General features: G+C 42.0%; 1 protein-coding gene across 1 annotated transcript in view; it reads left to right on the top strand.

Moving 5' to 3' along the window:
* Rsf1 (remodeling and spacing factor 1) overlaps positions 1–21704 on the top strand; it is a 106446-nt gene that overhangs the window by 71021 nt on the left and 13721 nt on the right. The window contains exons 6-12 of the mRNA XM_057755919.1: positions 3749–5526; positions 7784–7984; positions 13233–13337; positions 14580–14659; positions 15913–15967; positions 17311–17420; positions 19643–19710. Coding sequence (XP_057611902.1) covers positions 3749–5526; positions 7784–7984; positions 13233–13337; positions 14580–14659; positions 15913–15967; positions 17311–17420; positions 19643–19710 — 2397 coding nt within the window. The remainder of the gene's footprint in view (positions 1–3748; positions 5527–7783; positions 7985–13232; positions 13338–14579; positions 14660–15912; positions 15968–17310; positions 17421–19642; positions 19711–21704) is intronic.

Here is a 21704-nt window from a genome sequence, read left to right as displayed (position 1 = left end):
TAAGCTCCCCGCCACCCTCGGCCCAGCATCTCCTGCTGCTGCCTGTGTCTTCAGGTCTCACCTCGCCTTTTCCTGTTCCTGGCCTAATCGTGCAGGCCCTGCCTCCGGTGCTGTGAAAGGCCTGATTATACTCTGAAGTGAGCCTTTTGACCCTTTTCAATTGCCCACTTGTATTGGGGCCATGCACAGCACATGCTTTTAGCTGCCTAATGGCTGAACTTTAAATTCCAAATGATGGTAGGCAGAACGCTAAGGTTCTGGTCCTGTTGAAGTTGTTCAGAGTGCAGTCCATGTGTTTAGGTGGTGTACTCCTGGAGGTTACAGTGCTTATAAAGAAAACAATACCACTTAGTGCCCATTTTACTCTCCGTTATATACAGTGTTCTAATTTGGAAGGCACCAAAAAAAAAAAAAATGCTAGCCTTGAGCTTGCAATCCTCCTGCCTCATCCTCCCAAGCAGCTGGTATTTTATAGGCCTGCACCTGACTTTAGACGATCACATTCGCAGCAGAAACGAGATAACATAGTAATGCTTGAATAGCACGACCTCAGCATGGAGTAAGCCTTCATAATGCATGGGGGTAATCATGGCACCCTAGGCTGACACCCAAATCTGGCCTGCCACCTGTTACACTGATTAATGAGTTTGTAAATTTTTGAAACTAGGCAGAGTGGTGTGCATTGATAATCCTAGCACTTGGAAAACTGAAGCATGGAGTTTGTTCTGTATAGTGAGCTCCAAACCCTCCTAGATTACATGGTAGAACTATCTCAAAACAGAAGAGAACAATCTGTTTGTTGTCTGCGCCTGGGTCTCAGAATACTCCTGGGTCTTTCCTAAGCAACTCCATGGCAGAGGTCACAGATGTGGATCACTGCCCAGCAGTTAGTTCATTTTGGTTTTGTTGTTGTTGTTGTTGTTGTTCTTTGAGGCAGGGTTTCTCTATGTAACTGTCCTGAAGCTGGAATTACAGGTGGCTGGTTGTTGTCTGCTGTGTGGATCCTGGAAGTCAAACCCTGATTCTCTGGAAGAGCAGCCAGTTCTCTTAACTGCTGAACCATCACTCCAGTTTTACCCATCTCTACTAACCCCTCTTTGTGTTTAAATTATATTTATTGTGTGCATGTGCACGCATATGCACACACTGTTCAGATATGGAGATCAGAGGACAGCTTGCAAGAGGTGGTTCTCTTTACCGTGTGAGTTTTGGGGTTTGAACAAGGTCATCCAGTGCCTTTGCCTGCTGAGTCATCTCACCTCCCAGTTTTGTTCCTTTTGGTCCTGATGTGCACCAGTCTCCATTCCCCAGTGCGGACCTCTGTCTAGATAAATGCAAAGTTAGTTAAGTACACGAATACTAGATCTGGAGGGATGCTTTTGAGCAGGTCCAATTTGTATTGTTCTCCTGTGATTTGTTTTTAAGTCCCAATTGTCCATCTTGAAAAATGTTCAACATACTTTATTTGATGTGTGAAATGAGACACTTCCAAGTTAATGTAGTAGCAATGTAGGGGCTAATTGTTATAGTTTAATTACAGGTTAGTATTAATAGGAATGGTCTCTCGGTATGTGTATATGGGGTTTAGTACTGATAACATTATATTGAAGGAAATTCCTTGATCCTGAACAAACGAGTGGTCAACTTAAATTGAGTTCCTTCTAACTTGATTGTAAAGGATATTATATATTTACTATAGAAAATTTGAGAATAAAGCAAAACAATAATTAATAGTTATACTAAAATAAGTTGGGTATTTATTATTTTTAAATATTAAAATAAATTAGGTATTTAGTAATTACCCCATAACCGAAATGAAAATCACTGTTGCTATTATGATTTAGTTCTTTCTGGTCTTTAGTATACTTTATTTTTGGACTGGTTGCTGTTGCATTCACTTATTGGAATTATGTGATAGAGTTTTATGTCTTATTTTTGTTCTTAACATACTATTCTCTTCTGACCATTTTCCGATGTGTTTCTTCCTTCAAGAAGGAAGTTGTGGATGTAAAGCAGAGAGTTTGGTGCTGGGTGGTTTCCATTTTACTGTCAGTACAGCCTCATGCACAAGTACCTTTCACTGCAGCTAGGCTACTTTTGAATTTCACGTTTTTTGATAAATTATATAGTTCAGGTAGTTAATTTTTACTTTAAACGGGTATTGACCTTGACTTCACTATGACCTAAACCTGAGGATAACCTTGTGATCCTCCTCTGTCCGCATCCCTGACGTGTGTGGTGCTGGGCTCTGTGCATGCTGCCGACTGAGCTATCCCAGCATTTTGAACATTTTACCTACTGTGAATTGTTGGTCTGTAGCCCTGTATGTTTTAATAGCATTCTCTGTTACTTTCAGTATTCTCCTTAGTAAGTGCACTTGAGCACAGCCTCTGAAATCTGTCGGACCTTGCATGGCTCTCACTTTCTTACTTGTTCACGTACACTTTTAAAAGGGCATTGATGGGGGCACAAGAGGTGGTTCTGGAATAAGAGCAGGCGCTGCTCTTGCTGCGGACCTGAATTTTGTTCCTGGTATCTAGGCCAGGCAGATCATGACTGCTCATAACTACAGCTTGAGGGATTTGATGCCTTTCCCTCCTTCCATGTTTGCACACACATAAACGGAATTAAAAGTAAGAAATAAGTATCTTTTAAATTGTTAATGTTCGTTTGTTAGTTTTACATTTAGGCTACAGTTTGTTGCCATTGCTGACCTGGTTTGTTCAATTAGGTCAGCAGGCGTTTTGCGTGCCCTGTAGGTAAATAATCTATGATTCTGCCTCTGAACAGTTAAGTCTTAGACTACTTGAACAAATAGATGTGTGGATAAATAATTAGGGTTCTGAGTAGTAAGTACTGCAAAAAACATACATCTAGCAACATGTAATAAACACAGGACATGATTCTTTATAGAGCAGTACGCAGGTAAAGCTTAAGTAGAATGGACGTTATTTGGATTTGAAAGTTTGAACGTTTTGCCAGTAAGTGGTCACTATATCAGCCAACCTTGAGAGCCTACTTAGGCCACTTCTGTAGACCCTCTGTGTGGTATTGCACTTGTATAATATGTATACATGATGCATACAGATGACTGCAGATAAGCAGACGGTTTGCAAGTATGAATAAGGACAGCAGTGACGTACTTGCCTGACCTGCCCAGTGCTCTAGGTTCTGTCCCCACAGACCATCAGCGAAAGTGCTAATGTTTCGGGGACAAAAATAGGACAATATGACCCCAACTTTTGTGGAAAATATGCAGAGATAGATTGATTGATAAGATAGATGGACAGACAACAGATGGAGCCACCTGAAACCATTGTCAGTGATTGCCTGTGACCATCAGGCTCATGGGTATTTTTCTTCGTTTCTTTTCATTTTCCCTCCACAGTGCTCATTGCTTTGATGACCTGAAATACTCAATGACTCACACGCAAGACCATTTCTCACTTAATTAAAAACAAATTGACCTTTTGGGACTATTTCATGAAGCTTTTCTATCTCATCTTTCTGAGATAGCCCTTGAGATGGAATAAATTACTTGAACTGTTTAAACATTTGCATTCCTTCAAGAACACCAAAGCTAAATGTAGAAAGCAGAAACCTGAGTCTGTATTTTATATCTAGAGATTGTGACTCAAAATATCCTATTACAAAAGACTTCAGCTTGAAATTGAAATAAGTATTGTAATTGTCTAAGATGTTTTTAACCTCAGAACTTCCGGTCATGTGAATTCTTTTCTGGTTCTAGAGGAATCGAAGGAAAATGGAAAGACGAAAGGTGATGGGCAGCCAGGAGATCCCATCAAGCGCTCTGTGTCCAATGTTCTAGAAGAGACAGCTGTGAAGACGGAAGAGGACGGAAAGGAGCTCGCGAAACTGCCCGTCATTGTAAAGCACGAAAAACCTCTGCCAGAAACAGAGGGGAAAAAGATCATCAGGGAGGAAAGCGATTCCTTCAAGGAAAATGTCAAACCCATTAAGGTAGAAGCAAAGGAATGCAGAGTGGACTCCAGGGATCTCAAGGGCAGCTCGGAGAGACTGGGCACACAGGAGCCCGAGCGAGTAGACTTTGGTGGCAGCATCCGATCTTCTCAGGACATCCCAGAGAAATCTTCTGAGGAAACAGAGAAGCTTAGAAATGACCAGCAAGCCAAGATACCACTCAAAAAACGTGAAATTAAGCTGAGTGATGGTTTTGACAGACCTTTGTGTAAGTCAGCTACTCCAACAAAAGAAGTTTTGAAAGATGAAATAAAGCAAGAGGAAGAGACTTGTAAACGGCTCTCCGCCACCAGTGCTCTGAGTCACGAAGGGAAACAGCTAGTGAATGGGGAAATTGGCGACGACAAGCTAACTCCAGCTCTTAGGTCGGAACAGATGGAGACGCAGCTTTGTGAGACAAAGGAAGATGGGTCTAGCATCCCCTCTAAGGACGGAAATGGTGCTGAGAGCTTCAATTCTGTCCCAGCAAGCTCAAAGATAAGTGAGCTTGAGAAAGAAGTCCCTTCAGGAAATGGTGTAGATAGCTCTGTATCTACCATAGAGAGCCTCAGTCAGAAAGGAAGGTCAGAGGAGTCTGCGCCTCCAAACGTGGAAATGCCTCTTGAGCCTTTAGAGACAGAGACTGATCTCTCTTTAAAACCCGCGCCATCTGCCACTGAATCCTGCACGGCAAAAGTCGAAGAGAAGGCCCCCGAAAGTAAGAATGAGAACCACACTCCAGGCAGAGAATGCCCGGAAAAGGTGGAGAAGGCCAAAAAGACTGTTGCTGATAAGGAAAGGCTGAGTCCAATACCCGAAGAGGCTGTGAGGAGTCCTCGAGAATCAGAAAAGCCAGGTCCTTGTGACATGGCTGAAACTTCCCTCCCATCCGAGATGACTGGCCCCAAGGAGAAACCGGCCTCAGAAAAAAAAGACTGTCTAGAGAGAGGGTCAAGTGAAGGTCAATCCCTTGAAAATTCAAGCCCAGAAATTCTAAAAGAGGATTCTGAGTCCAGGAAGGTAGAAGCGGCTAGTCTGGACACCGTCCAGGCCTCTGGCATGGAGGGTACTTCTGAGACCAGGAAGGTAGAAGCGGCTAGTCTGGACAATGTCCGGGCCTCTGAGACAAAAGGCTCTGCGCAAAAGAACAAATTCAAATATAAGTTAGTTCCTGAAGGAGACAGCACTGCTTCAGAAAACACGGAGATCACCTCTGAGAGGCAGAAGGAAGGCATCAAGTTGACAATTCGGATATCTAGTCGGAAGAAGAAGCCAGATTGTCCCCCACAAATTGTGGACTCTGAAAGCAAGGAAGAGAAGGTGGGGAAGGAAGAAGAGAAAACAAGTATGGGGCGTACTTTAAGAAGGTCTCCAAGAATATCTAGACCCACAGCAAAAGTAGCCGAGATCAGAGATCAGAAAGCCGATAAGAAGAAAGGGGAAGGAGAAGATGGAGTGGAAGACGAGCCAACTGCTTTGCAGAGAGCAGACAAGAAGGATCACTTGAAAAAAGCCGAGAAGGATACAAGTTCTAAAGTGAGCAAGGTAAAACTTCAAGTTTTCAGGATAGAAAATTTCAAATGACTTTATTAGCCTCTGTTTGATGTGTGCATGTGGAGGTCAGAGAGCAACTTGCAAGAATCTTCTCAAATTCCACACTTCACAGGGGTCACATTTAGACCACCTGGCTTGACGGTGCCTTTACCCACTGAGCCATCTCACTGGCTACCAAGTTTTCAGTTAGATATTCTTTTTCCATATGTATGTGTGCGATGTATGTATGAGTTCATGTGAAGGCGCATGTGTGTAAACACTGGGTGGCTTCCTCCATCCCTCTCCCCCTTTGGGTTCAACTAGGCTCACTCGGCAGCTTCAGCAGCCCCTCTGTCTCCATTCTGAGCTCCGGACGCCAGAGCCAACTGTCATGTGGGTTCTGCGCATCCAAACGCAGGTCTGCAGCCAGTGTGCCTAACATTCTACTGTGCCATCTCAAGAGCCTTGTGTTCGCAGTTTTAATTAGAAAACTAATGTGTATCTAATTGTTTATAGATTTGCGTTGAAATAGCCACTCCGAGACAACTAGTCCTGAGCCTTACCTTTTGGTGGTTCTCTCTTAGACTTGTTCTGTGGGTACACTCTATAAGCTGTCCCACTACTCCTGAGTCGGTAGAGTGCTAAAATGAGCCCCCGTGTGTATCTAGTAACAGTGGGGTGGACATTGTTTCATTTCCTATTTCCAAGCATTCTCATGTATGTTTATGAACATTCATAAAATTTTTTAAATAATTGGATCACACCTATTTGTTGTGCTGAGTTTCCCACTCCACAGTGATGTCTCTATTCTTTTTGGTTTTTCGAGACAGGGTTTCTCTGTGGCTTTGGAGCCTGTCCTGGAACTAGCTCTGTAGACCAGGCTGGTCTCGAACTCACAGAGATCCGCCTGCCTCTGCCTCCCAAGTGCTGGGATTAAAGGCGTGCGCCACCATCGCCCGGCGTGATGTCTCTATTCTATGTCAGGAGTTACAGTCTACTTTATTTCCTAGTGGCCACATAGTGTTTCATAGTGTGGATATACCTCAGTTTATTTACTTACTCCCTTATTGATTGACATTTAGGTTGTTTCCCATTTTTCACTATTACAGGCAATGCTGCAGTGAAGATCCTTTTGGACAGAAGTGAGTATTCCTTTAGAATAGACTCCTAGAATTGGAATTACTGGGTCAACGGGCATGTGTATTATCAAATTGATGGTCACTGTCACACTGCCCTTCAGAAGCCCTGTTAGTGAACCACCTGGTACCAGTTTGCCAGAGTACCCATTTTCCCCATTTTAACATCAGTTCTACAGGCAGGAAATTTCTAAGACCTTCTTAATTTCAAGCAGACTTCAGTCCCTGGGAGTTTTCTGCTCCTTTTTTCATTTAAATGGCCAGTTTATTATCCATTGTCAGTCATACTTTGCTCCCTGAAATATGGAATTTTTAATTCTTTTGAAAACCTTTTTTCTTTTGTTGGAATTATTGTGTTCTTTCCTAGAGACCTGTAGCCTAGCAGTGAAGTAGGCGATAAATGGCGGAGCGTGTTTATCCGGGCCTTACATGCAGCCCTGACCTGCTTCAAAAGTTAGTTTGTGATGTATAGGGTTATAGGTTTGTGTGTGTGTGTATGTGAGTTTATATGAGTGTTTGTTTTGCTTTGTGGTTTTTTAAGACAGGGTTTCTCTGTGTAACAGCCTTGGCTGTCATAAAACTCCCTTTATATTGTCCAGGCTGGTATCAAACTTACAGAGATCCTTCTGCCTTGCCTCCCAAGTGCTGGTATTAAAGAAGGGTACCACCATGCCCAGCCTTTAGAGTTTAAATTATTTTTTTAAAAAGTAAGTCTGTCAGTATATCTTCCTGCTATTGATAGAGCCTTTAACTGTTCATGGCCTTTGACCCAGAATCCTGTTCAAGGAATTTATCCTAACCAGAGATGGATGTGCATTAACATCTATGAGGCTGCGCTGTGAAAGTGTAAGATGGGAAACAACCACCCAGATGTGGGAGTGAGATTATATAGCTACCTTTGGCATATCCATAAGACATAATGGTCATTATGTAATATAATCCCATTTTAAGATCCCCCAAATACAGACAAATATTAATGAAACATACCAGAACTTATTAATAGACAGATCTGATGACAAGACTATAACATTTTTCATTCTTTTCTTTCTGTATCAGCTAAGTATTTTCCAAGGGACATGTAGTCTGAAAAAAAATTCTTATGTCCAATTATGTCATCTTTTGATTTCTGTAAGGTAAAACCCAAAGGCCGAGTCCGCTGGACCGGTTCCCGGTCGCGTGGCAGGTGGAGATACTCCAGCAATGACGACAGTGACGGGTCTGACAGTGAGAAGTCCTCTGCGGCCTCGGAGGAGGGGAAGGAGAGTGAGGAAGCCGTCCTTCCAGAGGATGATGAGCCCTGCAAGAAATGCGGCCTCCCGAACCACCCAGAACTAGTATGTACCTGCACTAGTGAGCGCTCGGCTCAAGGCTGGGCTGTGGCTATTTGGAGGGACCTACTGCCTCTAGGTTTGATTGTGATTTGAATTCTGTTTTGTTTTTTGAAACAGGATCTCACTGTTAGCCCTGGCTAGCCCAGATCTCATTATGTTGCTAGTTAAGGTTAACCCTTGTCTTTCATTTCTATTCCTGTGATAAAGCACCGCGGCCTAGGAAGCATAACAAAGAAAGTTTGATTATGCTATGGTTCAGAGGGTTAGAGTTACTGACGGCGATAGGAGGCTGGCGATAGGAGGCTGGGGCAGCAGCTGCGAGCTCAAGGCTTGATCCACAAGCAGGAGGCAGAGAGCACACTGCAGATAGCCTTAGTTTTTTGAAACCTCAAAGCCTGCTCCCAGTAACATACTTTCTAATCTCCAAACAGCTACCACCTGGGGACCAAGAGTTCAAGTGCTTGAGACTAGGGGTTGAGGGGAGTGGGGAGAGCAAGGCATCTCCTTCAGACCACCACGGCTACCATAATGACCAGGGCTGTGAAAGTTAAGGCTTCTGTGTTGAGGATGTTTGTAGATTTGATCTCTTTTGAAGATCTCTTTTCTGCCCTCTAACTCAGAGAATCAGTTAGACTGGTGTTTGCCAAACCATTTCCCAATTTATTCATTCATTCACTGATATTTATTTTAACAAAATGGATTAAAAAGTAAAGAAACTCTGGGGACAGAAGTAAGTGTGAGGAAAAAGTGTAGCAAGCAAAAGTGGCAGCAGAGAGAACCACAGGATTTTCGTTTATCTAATTATAAGTAGCTGGGAGAGCCCAGTTCTGTTTTGCTATTGTCAAGAGAATGACATTAGAAACTGAAGCTCTACAGTCTGCTGTGTTTCGTATGTCCTAGACTAGAAAATAATCCCAAATCAAAATTAAAAGCAATACCTGGATGGTGGTGGCACACACATGGGAGGGAGAGGCTGGCGGATCTCTGTGTATCCAAGGCCGGCCTGGTCTACAGAGTGAGTTCCAGGACAGCCAGGGCTACACAGAGAAACCCTGTCTCAAAAAACAAAAGAACAACAAGATTGAAGGGCTAGCAGTCCACTGTTGTATTTGTAAGATAAATGGTCCTGTTCTTGGTGAGCAGAAAGGCAATAGATTCCATAAACTTGGAACTCTTCTGATTTTGTTTTTTGTTTTGTTTTGGTTTTTTGGTAAAGTAATGAATCTTTGCCTGAGACTTGGAAATTCTTTTTTTGTTTTATATTTTTGTTTTGTTTTTTGAGACAGGGTTTCTCTGTGCAATTGCTCCAGCTGTCCTAGAACCTGCTTCATAGACCAGGCAGGCCTTGAACTCTCAGAGTCCTCCCAAGTGCTCCGATGACAGGGTTGTGCCGGCCGCCTGGTGGAAATTCTTAGGTAGTAATAGTTGCTCAGTGAGATCTGGGGCTTTGTTGTGGTGTAAGCAAGTCTCCTTATAGAAGTAAATGAATTTGTCAGTTTTATTTTTAATTGTCTTAATTTGAAATTTAGGTTATTTTTCTGTAGAAACATGTGATGAGTGAAGTTGGGTGCCTGCCTTAGTCCACACACGCCAGAGCAACTGATTTTACAGTCGCTGTACACCACTGATGTAAGTTGGTACTTAATTTTAGACGTTGAGATCAAGTGGTGACTCTGTATTCTACAGAACAGGAAGGAGGTAGTTTCTCAGCCTTTACTCTGTCTTGCATGGAATGAGATAGAATTTCAGAAAGAACATGTATACTTGAGTTGAACAAATAAATAGAGAGCATAGGCAATAGGAGCCAGGTTTCCTTCCTTTAGTAAGACCAGTGGTGGAATGAACCCTGTGATGCTGGATTAGGGTTGGAAGAATTTTAGTGAGTTCATTTTAATATAGGTAGAAATGCAGGCGTGTGTGTGTGCATACATATGCAGTTCTTAACTACTTAGTATGCTCTTCTCCGAGAGAACTTAATACTAGTGGCAGGCCATTGCAGTAAGCACTCAGACTTCCCAGATCTTGGTTTCTAAATTCATCTAGAATAAAGCAACCAGAGTTTCTTTATTTTATTAATTCTCATCCAGCAGGAAGTGTGTAAGATGTGTCGAGAGCACCCTGTACCTGCCAGGAAGTAACAGTGCTTTACAAACAGCATCTGATAGACAGGCCCCAAGGACGCAGAAAGAGCTCGTGGATCCATAGCAAGAACTGCTCCAAGAAATGAAACAATAGATTTTAATTGCAATTCAAAGAAGAAGAAATGTTTCTTAGTTCATACTGATGGGAATAATTGAGTAGACAAATCAGTAGTGGGAGGAACTCCAGTAGCTTAGGAGGTCTGAGAAGGAGACGCCCACAAGCAGAGTCCAACAGACATCACTGTTTGGAAGCAGAGCTCGGAGAGAGCGAGAGATTTACATAACTCGATTATCTTACTTTAAAATACTTACAAATTTACTAGCTACTGTATCCCTGAATCTTCTGGTCCTCATAGCCCTAGAAAACTTCAGCCTCTTTCTTTGAGCATCAGCTGGATCTGTTTATCCTTCATTCTGTTTGTTGTTGTTCATGTGTTATGGTGATTTGCGTGCATGCTGTTCTGTGTTGTTTTTCATGTGTTGTTATGGTGATTTGCGTGCATGCTGTTCTGTGTTGCTGTTCATGTGTTGTTATGGTGATTTGCGTGCATGCTGTTCTGTGTTGTTGTTCATGTGTTGTTATGGTGATTTGCGTGCATGCTGTTCTGTGTTGTTGTTCATGTGTTGTTATGGTGATTTGCGTGCATGCTGTTCTGTGTTGTTTTTCATGTGTTGTTATGATGATTTGCGTGCATGCTGTTCACTTGAAACTTCTTTGCTAACTCGTGGATTATTTTTTTCTGCCCTCACTTTCCTAGTAGTAGGATTACAGGCATTAGCCAGAAGGTCCAGTGGAGTTTATTTTGAGATTAGACATATGGAAAATAAACAATGTAACTTCTAGGTAGAAAAATAAATAGCTACTTCTTTAACTAAGTTATCAAAATTAATATCATCAGTAATAATCTGTATTAATATCATATATTCCTTGTGTGGTGGTTTGAATAAGAATGGCCTCTATAAAACCTGTTGTGGTGGTGCACACCTTTAATCCTAGCATTCAGGAGGCAGAGGCAGGCAAATCTCTGTGAGGTTAAGGGTAACCTGGTTTACAGATTAAGTTCCAGGACAGCCAGGGCTACATAATGAGTCCCTGTAGAAAGAAAAAGGAGTCGTGCTGAGTTTACAGGCTGAAGAAATGGATCAGCAGTTAAGAACACTTACTGCTCTTCTAGAGGACCCCATGTGGTAGCTCCTAACTGTTGGTAACTTCATTTCCAAGGGATCTCATGCCCTCTTCTGACCTTCACTGTCACTGCACACAAATGGTGCACATGCACAGAGGCAGACACACGTGCACATTAAATAAGGAAGAATGGCTCTAGGCTTCTGCATGATAGTATTTGAAGGATTAAAGGGATTAGATGTGGCCTTATTGGAGCAGGTGTGGTCTTGTTGGAGGAAGCGTGTCTCTGGAGTCCAGGCCCAATCTCTCTTTCTGCTGCCTGCAGATCGGGATATAGAACTCTCAGCCACTTCTTCAGCACCGTGTGTGTGTGCTGCCGTGCTCTCTGCCATGATAGTGGACTAATTTCTGAATCTTTAAGCCAGCCCCCTAATACGTGCTTTTTATAAGAGTTACCTTTGTTGCGGTGTCTCTCCACTCAGCAGAACATTGACTAAGGCACCTTGCTGTGACAGAAGGAGCAGAACGCTCTTCTTTCAAACATGGATCCCCAGGGTGATCATTTGGAAACAAACCCAAATTCAGAATTGTTTGTGAAATGTTTGGTTTCTAATATTTTGCAGACTGTCAAGGTCACACACACACACACACACACACACACACACATGCACACCTGTTGTTCCCAAGAATGAGAGTAGGGAAATGTAGTCAAGTACAGTACAGTCGAATAACCTTGGATTCATGGTCAGAAAAACAACAGTGCTATTGGGCAAAGGTCTTATGAGGCCTACTGTGTTGGTGCTTAGTTTGAGTTTTGGCAGAGATGGGTAAGATTTTAGCTTTGTAACTGGGCACGCTGGCACACACCTCTAATCTTAACATTTGGGGGCTGGAGCAGGCGGATTGAAACTTTGAGGCCAGTTTATTCCAAGACTGCCTCTCAGGGAAAAATAGAGTTGTAGCCTTTAGGAAAATTGAAGGAAAGGCATCTGAGGATGTTGTAATATCTCTGTAGTCCACCTATAAATCTAAAAATGCTTTCAAAGAGATACTTTTTAAATTAAATTATTACCAATAGCCTGCGGTATGTTAAATAACTGCCGTCTAGACTTCCTTGCAGTGACTCTAAAGGTTAAAACTAGTTGGTGGGGATGTTAGTGTCTGAGCAGGATGACAGGACAGCTCGGACCCTTCTAGTCCTTTCCTGTGCGTCAGACGCTTTCTTAGCTGCATTTACAGAAAGAACTGTATTTCTTATGTGTAGGCAATTGAAATGCATTTAAAATAGAAATACTTTATAATTCTCTTTATGCTAGTATACTTTATGATACTTGAACTTTAAAATCCTGTTATAAAGAATGTAAGATCACCCTTATGGCAAACTAAAAACTGATTCCAGTTCAGAAAGAGGGCTTACTGTACTTCCCTGATTTCTACATCGTGAAATTTTCTTGGGTTGTCAGAGGGAATGCTTTTTAATTTTTAAATTCTTTTTGCTTTGTTTTGTTTCTGTTTTTGTGTGACAGGGTTTCTATGTGTAGCCCTGGCTGTTCTTGAACTTGCTTTGTGGACCAGGCTGGCCTCTGACTCAGAGATCCACCTGCCTCTGCCTCCCTAGTGTTGGGATTAAAGGCGTGCGCCACCACCATCCAGTCCAGCTCAACGTAAAAAAAAATCATTTTCCACCCCTATGTGTCATTTATTTCATTCCCTATCTTTATGCAAACACCAAACATTCATGGTAGTGTACTAAGAAGTACTGAAATGCCAGTCTTCATGAGGAATGGTGTCGTGGCTGTACAAACTCAGCACTGTGGAGGCTGAGACAGAATATCGCTGAGAGCTTGAGGCCATCCTGTGCTATGTGTACTGGCCCAACCTGCGCCATTAATATAGCGAGGATTGTTAAAAGAAAAGAAAGGAAGAAAAAGACCATTATTTTAACAAAATGCGGATTGGTTGATATTGCTGTGGTTTATTTCAGATTCTTCTGTGCGATTCCTGTGACAGTGGCTACCACACCGCCTGCCTCCGTCCTCCTCTGATGGTCATCCCTGATGGAGAATGGTTCTGCCCTCCTTGCCAGCATGTACGACCCCGCCCAATTCTGTCTCCAGCCTCAGTTTGATATTCAATACATTACTAACACTTTTTAGCAATCATAAACGCTTTCCTGTTCAAAGCAGTTATTAGTGTCTGCCTTTTGTTTGGGTCTCTACCTTATATTCTTATCTTAGGCTTGCCTTCTGTCTTTCTATAAGACTTTGTAGAACCATCTGTTTTCTACTCAAATTTATAATAAATATAAATAACTCCAGCTTTATCTGTGTGTGTGTATGAATGAAAGTGAAATGAATGTTTCTGTAGTTTACCCCATTTTTAAACTCTCACTTTTATTATTGTATCTCTTTTTGTGGCTAGCACTGGAAGATACATCAGTCTGTTGTGTATTCCCAAAGTTTCTTGTAAAACCAGACAACAGTAGATTTCTGTTTGCTGTACCAGTTGTATGCTTTGTTTTACAAGGCCAACTTTATTTTGCTTTCACCATAATGTCTTTATGACATTTCTGTAAAGTTACCTTGTCTTACTTAGCATGGCTCAATCTGTGATTTTTTTTTTTAATTCTCTCTGTTTTGATCCAGTTACCATGTAGCATTGTTTATGTATTTTTATATTGGCATTATGCTTTGTCATATATAGTTCTTTCAAAATTATTTTGATAGCCTTTTTCAATATAATCTTGTACTGAAGTGACAAAGAAATGCTCTTCTGACAGTGAAGGCAGGGCCAGCACAGAATATGTCCTTTCAATATAATCTTGTACTGAAGTGACAAAGAAATGCTCTTCTGACAGTGAAGGCAGGGCCAGCACAGAATATGTCCTTTGCTTTGTTCTTTGTGGAGCCGTGTTTGTTCCGCACGCTCTCATATTGAAGGGCTGTGCTCAGTATCTGTGAAGTAGGTCCTGACCACATTGTAAACAAAGCATTTTCAGTGTAGCCATTTTCAGCGCATAAGGCTTATTATTATTAAACTTATAAAAATAGTAAGGGCTGGAGAGACGCCTCAACAGTTAAAAGCATTGGCTATTCTTCCAGAGGAACCTGGTTCAATTCTCAGCACCCACGTGGCAGCTCACAACTGTATGTATTTTCAGTTCCTTGGAAGCTGACACCTTCACACCAATGCTCATAAAATAAAGATAAAATAAATAATAATAATAATAAGCCTTAAGATTAATAATATGTGATGTATGGTTGTGTTGTTCAAAATAATATATATATGTGTGTGTGTATTTATTATGTATATATATTTATTTTTCCTTTAGAAACTACTGTGTGAAAAATTAGAAGAACAGTTGCAAGATTTGGACGTTGCTTTAAAGAAGAAAGAGCGTGCTGAGCGAAGGTAAATTGATATATGTGTTAATGTTTTCCTTGGGAATTTGGCAGTCAAATCGTTGCAGTTGAGATGAACATAGCCGTCTAAATCAAAGACTGGCAGCCTGTAGCAAGTCAAGTCTGGTCTGCTGCTGCTTTGCATTGCCTTCTGAGAATGGTTTTCATGCTTGTAAAAACATTGCTGTAGAATCATTTCGTGATGTACGGAAACACATGATATTTCCCGGCCTCCCAGCCCATAAATAGGCTTTACTAGAACAGTTTTGCTCATCTTTTTGTCTGCTTATTAAGGCTGCTTTGGCACTACAACAGTGTAATTGAGTAGCTCAGTAAGATCCAGTAACTCCCCACACGTGAAATATACTATGTGTCCTTTTACACACAAATTTGCCAACCCCCTTGTAGAGTATGAGAGTCTGCTGTGGAAAAGCATTGTCCCACATCTTGTGAAGGAAATGTACTAAACTATCATTGAACACTGGAAAATTATAAGATCCTGCTCAGAATTATTTACTCACATTATCTTTGTCACATTTAATTACTGATAGTAAAACATACTGTTTGATTCTGTCACTAGAGGGCAGTCTAAAATAGTTGAGGTCGCTTCTTTCAGATTCAGAATGAATCTCACTTTCTACCAGACAACACAGAGACCCAATGGGATGAAAGAGAGAGTGTTGTAATAAGGCCGCCTATTTGTTTCCCGGCCGCCCAGCCCAGAAATAACCACACAGATAGTTTTAATTAAGTCACTGCTTGGGCCATTAGTTCTAGCTTAATTTAACCATCCTCATTATTTTATAGTAATGTTTATTACCGTAGACTTTTTTTCCCCCCTCATGAGACAGGGTTTCTTGTGTGCCCTGGCTGTCCAGGGAACTCATTCTGTAGACCAGGCTGACCTCAAACTCACAGAGATCCACCTGCCTCTGCCTCCCTCCCATGTGCTTGGGTTAAAGCTGTGCGCCACTACTGCCCAGCTATTACCATAGACTTATAATTGTATACTATACTCAGAACATTTTCCAGGACATCTAATTTGCAAAGATCTAGTTTGTCTGATTTAGTCAGAATTAGCTTTCCAAATCTAACCACCTTGTTAACTCATAGTTTGAAGTTTGTCTATTGTAGTTCAAAAGTACAACCTTCATAGAGGTAAGAAAGTTTGTGCTTTTCATCAGTGTATTTACAATGATATTTTCATGCCGGCTTTATTTATAGCAAATCTTATTTTGCGTCTTTGTTGTTTTTGGTTTTAAGGAAAGAACGCTTGGTGTATGTTGGTATCAGTATTGAAAACATCATTCCTCCACAAGTAAGTTTCAGAATTTTGTGTGTGACTGTTTTGCCTACTTGTGTAGTTTGTGACCTCATGTATGCCTAGTGCCCACAGAGGTCAGAAGAGGGGCCAGATCCTCTGGAAACTGGAGTTAGGAATGGCTGTGAGCCACTTGTGGGTGCCAGGATTCTAGCCTGGGTCCTCTGAAGAGCATCTAGGGCTTCCCCACTGAGCCATGTTCAGTTCAGGACTTTTAGTGTTTTTAGAGGAGACGCTCTATAGTTTCTCAAGTTTAACCCAGTATATGCCATTTTAATATTTAACATGCCTGTTCTATTAAAGCACATGGAGAAGTAACTTCTCAAAGTATTATTTATAAATAGATAACTCAATATGATTATCATATTCAAACCAAATTATAGCTCCTTGCTTTGGGGTAATATTCTATTGTTTCTTTTGTTAATGGAGCAATTTGTGGTTAGCTTTATAATGTATGTGCATAAAATAGCTAAAGAATAGCTTGGGAATATTTTACTTTTAATTTGGTACCATTGAAACTTCAATTTTTATTATAATTTAATTTCTTTGAAGAACTACCATATTTCTATTCGTTAGTCTATAATTCAGCATACCTCATGAGTAAATGTACATGAAGTATAGTTTCCAACTTGACTTTGTTGTGGTTCTGTTACTGTTGTTGATTTTAGATAGAGTTTGTAGCCTGGCTAGCCTGGGACTCAGAGATCCACCGCCTCTTCCTCTTAGACGCTGGTTTTGAAGGCTGGGATCAGATGTGTGAGCCACAGCATCCAGCGGTTTCCAGATGAAGTTTTCTGTTCATGATTAAATCACAGCTTTAAGTAGCTTGCCAAGTTGTTCTTCTTCCGTCTAAATGAAATTATCCCATGAGTTCAGCATCTGTATCTACTCTTAGATTTTCTGTGTTTCAAATTTAATTATTGGTTAAAAGATCGAATTGGGCCTGGCACTGGTGGTACAAGTCTTTAATCCCAGCACTTGGGAGGCAGAGGCAGGAGGATCTCTCTGAGTTTGAGGACAGCCTGCTCTACAGAGCAAGTTCTAGGAATTCTTTTTTGGGGTAGAAAAAAACCAAAAAACATTAAATTGGTAGAAAAATTTCATTCTGGTTATTTTAATAACAAATTGTTGTAAACTCAGAGAAATATAAGAATTTCGACACATAAATACCTCACCTATTTGGCTACCAATAGTTTTAATTTGTATTAGTTTTCCCGTCTGTATTCATTGTGGTAGATAAGCTCATAGTTCTTAGACCATGTGTGTTGCCTAGGTAGAATATTAAAGCTGCTCATTCCAAGGACTGTTCCTGTCACACCTTTGTATGTTTATTTTTAAAGGAGCCAGATTTTTCTGAAGATCAAGAAGAAAAGAAAAAAGATGCAAAAAAGTCCAAAGCAAACTTACTAGAAAGGAGATCAACAAGAACAAGGAAATGTATAAGCTACAGGTATTAAATAAAAGAAAGTTGTTAGAGTCCTTGATCCTCAAGGCTTTTTCCCGTTAGACGAGTGGGGGGTTCTCCTAGCACGCTGGCTTGTAACTGTGATGTGTGTCGTATGTCCATACACACAACACACAAACCCACGCAAGCACGTTTACATATTGTTAGCCTGGCTAAGCCAGTTCATCCTATGGTCACATAAGCCCTAAACTAAGCTGCTGCTTTCTTATATAGCGATCTTAGGGATCATCTCTTGTTCCTTTTCTTTAAACCAGAGGAAATAGTCCTTTAAACAAAAGTACATTTATCTAGTTGTAAATTTTGACCACACGTATATGAATTTCTACAACAGAGTTATTTTCAATAGTAATGATATAGCTGGGCGGTGGTGGCGCACGCCTTTAATCCCAGCACTCGGGAGGCAGAGGCAGGTGGATCTCTGTGAGTTCGAGACCAGCCTGGTCTACAAGAGCTAGTTCCAGGACAGGCTCCAAAACCACAGAGAAACCCTGTCTCAAAAAACCAAAAAAAAAAAAAAAAAAAAAAGTAATGATACCTAGCCTTTATGGAACAGTAATTTTGTCCAGATTACTTTACCACGACTTAAATGATTAGAGGTCAGTCTTTAGGCACAGCTCGCCCACCTGTAGGTGTTTGTTTCCCAGCTGCCCAGAACAACACAGACATTACAGCAATTAAAACACTGCTTGGCCTATTAGCGCAGGCTTTTTATTAACTAACTCTTAATTTACATCTTAAATTAACCAATTCCTGTTATTTTGTACTTTACCACAAGGCTCGTGGTTTACTGGAAGGTTCCAGGGCGGCTGTCTCCTTGACTCCACCTTCTTTTTCCTCTAACTCTGCTTGGAATTCCCGCCTTGCTTTATTCTGCCTTGTCATATGCCCAAGCAGCTTCTTTAGTATTAACCAGTAAAAGCAACACGTGTACAGAAGGACATCACATCAGGTTCTGTATAGTCTGTATCCCAGGAATGGCTTTTATGTTTATATGATTGAAGCAAAGCATTTTATGAGAACCATGCATAAGGAAAATTTCCGTGTCTGAAGTTTTGTCACATGGCCATCGTCATTTATTTGACATTTGTTTTACAGATGTCACAGGTCAGGACTTTATAATCCAGAAAGCTAAAGTTGCTGTCTAGAGAGTGTGAGTGTAGAGTGCCTTCCGCACATGCTGATGGTGTCCTCCTGTGTGGAAATGCCACCAGCTGCATAGCTCTCAGAAAGCATGAATGTTCCACAGTTCCAGAGGCTTGACAGATCCACAGAGCCCGAGATCACAGTCCTGACAGATCCTCAGCTCCCGAGATCACAGTCCTGACAGATCCTCAGCTCCCGAGGTCACAGTCCTGTCCTGACAGATCCTCAGCTCCCGAGGTCACAGTCCTGACAGATCCTCGGCTCCCGAGGTCACAGTCCTGACAGATCCTCGGCTCCCGAGGTCACAGTCCTGACAGATCCTCGGCTCCCGAGGTCACAGTCCTGACAGATCCTCGGCTCCCGAGGTCACAGTCCTGACAGATCCACAGAGCCCGAGGTCACAGTCCTGACAGATCCACAGAGCCCGAGGTCACAGTCCTGACAGATCCACAGAGCCCGAGGTCACAGTCCTGACAGATCCACAGAGCCCGAGGTCACAGTCCTGACAGATCCACAGAGCCCGAGGTCACAGTCCTGACAGATCCTCGGCTCCCGAGGTCACAGTCCTGACAGATCCTCGGCTCCCGAGGTCACAGTCCTGACAGATCCTCGGCTCCCGAGGTCTCAGTCCTGACAGATCCTCGGCTCCCGAGGTCACAGTCCTGACAGATCCTCGGCTCCCGAGGTCACAGTCCTGACAGATCCTCGGCTCCCGAGGTCACAGTCCTGACAGACTGGGAGTTTGTAGGGACCTGGTTCTGACTTTTCCAGGGCACCTTCTCTGTGCTCACGTGGTAGCTGTTCTCTAGGACAGATTTGATGTCTGCTTCTTTACATATAGGGCCGTTGTCTTGCTTTAACTTCTCATGGCAGAAGAAGCCAAGGCACTCCTGGTTTCTCTTTTTTTCTTCCTGTTTAATCATATTCATGAGTGACCCATGCCATTGACCGTCACATATGAGTTGGGTGGGGACACAAACAGACTCTTGGGGCCACTTTGTGTAGGTAGTCTTTGGAAATCAACACAGGTACAGTCTGCAATCTGATTACTGTGTTCATTTTAGGTTTGATGAGTTTGATGAAGCGATTGATGAAGCTATAGAAGATGATATCAAGGAGGCTGACGGAGGGGGTATGTCTCACATTTGTTCCTTTTCACATATTTCTCCCCAGTGCTAACACTGAATGAACTCCCTCATATTCAAGTAATTTGCTGACATAGTGCTGCTGCATTACATCAGAACTGATTACTAATTTTTGTATGATCTAATATAACATTTTTAAATTCCTTTATCAATCAGTTTATGTCTGGTTCTAATAAGAATACTCCGGAAGCTTTCCTATTGTCTTTGCAACAGCAAATCCTCAAAATATGTGGATAATCTGAATGACAGTATAAATTTGTTAAAAATAAATTTACTCATTTATTTGCCTTCTCTACTCTTTCTTTGTTTCTTTTGTTTGTCTGTTTCTATTTTGTTTGATAAAAGGTAGCTTTCTGTAGTCCTGGTTGTTCTGGAGCTCTCTCTGTAGACCACACCAGTCTTTAGTTTACAGAGATCCTCCGGCCTCTGTCTCCTGAGTGCTGGGATTAAAGACCTGCGCCATGACCAGCCTTAATTGTCTTTAGAATAGCACTATACAAAACTCATAAGGTTGTTAAAGTGTTATTTAGCCAGGTACTAATGCTCTGATGTAGAACTTTCTGGTTTCTCTTGTTATTGTGAAAATTTTAGAATGGATCAATAAGCAGGTTTTCTTTGGGGGGGGGGGGGTTCGAGACAGGGTTTCTCTGTAGCTTTGGTGCCAGTCCTGGAACTAGCTCTTGTAGATCAGGCTGGCCTCGAACTCCCATCGGCCTGCCTCTGCCTCCTGAGTGCTGGGATTAAAGGCGTGCGCCATCACCGCCCGGCTAATAAGCAGGTTTTTTATAAAGAAACTGATATTATAGCCTTTCAGAATTGCGTCTTTTCTTTGTTTTGTGTCTTTTTGTTGATATTGTTTTGTTTTTTTGAGACAGGCTATCTCTGTAACTTTGGGGTCTGTCCTGGAACTCTCTCTCTAGCCCAGGTTAGCCTCGAACTCCGAGATCCGCCTGCCTTTGCCTCCCGAGTGCTAAGATTAAAGGCGTACGCCACCACGTCTGACCAAAATTGGATCTTTTCTTTACATCTTTATCAATTTTTTTCTGTCCTGACTCATGAAGATTCTTGAGCAAATGCTAACAGGTGTGCGGCTTCTTTTCCGAGTGAGGAGACAACTGGACAGCTTTGTGACTGCACCAGAAATCTCCAAGCTGCTTTAAGAGATGGTCGCGCCAGGCACTGGCGGCTCATGCTTTTAATCCCAGCACTGCCTTGGAATGTGTGAACACACACACACACACACAATATAAAATGAAGTCAAGAAAGAACTGACGAACTGTATGAGGGTCTAAACAGATGACCCCAGGATAAAAACCCTTGTTCTTACAGAGGGCCTAGGTCAGGTGCCCAGTACCCACTTGTAACTCACAACCATGTTAACTCTAAATCTAGGGAATTCAAATTTCTCTTCCGACCTTAGATACCAGTCATGCATGTACTACACACACATACATGTGAGCAAAACACTCAGATAATACAATAAAGAGTATTGGGCTAAGTAAGCTGATACAAATCTGCAGATCAGGGGGATGAGGCACAAGGATCACAAATTCAAGACCAAGCTGGGCTGCACAGAGAGGTTTTGTTTGTTTGTTTGTTTGTTTTATTTATTTATTGTTTATACAATATTCTGTCTGTGTGTATCCCTGCAGGTCAGAAGAGGGCACCAGACCCCATTATAGATGGTTGTCAGCCACCATGTGGTTGCTGGGAATTGAACTCAGGACCTTTGAAAGAGCAGGCAATGCTCTTAACCTCTGAGCCATCTCTCCAGCCCCTGTTTTGTTTTTTTTAACAGCCCTCGACTAAAAGGCAGTGAAATAAAGGAGGGAGGGAGGCATCACTAAGTGATCTATCAAATCGGAATCTAGATCAGGACCTTCTGCACTGTGAATGTGTGTTTAGTAAGATGGGCGTGTTAATTCTTTCTGTAGACATTGTCAGCTGACGTTGTAAGCAGCCTGCACAGTTGTAAGGAAAA

The sequence above is a fragment of the Chionomys nivalis genome, chromosome 23, assembly GCF_950005125.1.
Source record: "Chionomys nivalis chromosome 23, mChiNiv1.1, whole genome shotgun sequence".
Taxonomy (NCBI): Eukaryota; Metazoa; Chordata; class Mammalia; order Rodentia; family Cricetidae; genus Chionomys; species Chionomys nivalis.
Note: the sequence above shows the minus strand (reverse complement) of the source record. Positions and strands in the feature narration are given on the sequence as shown.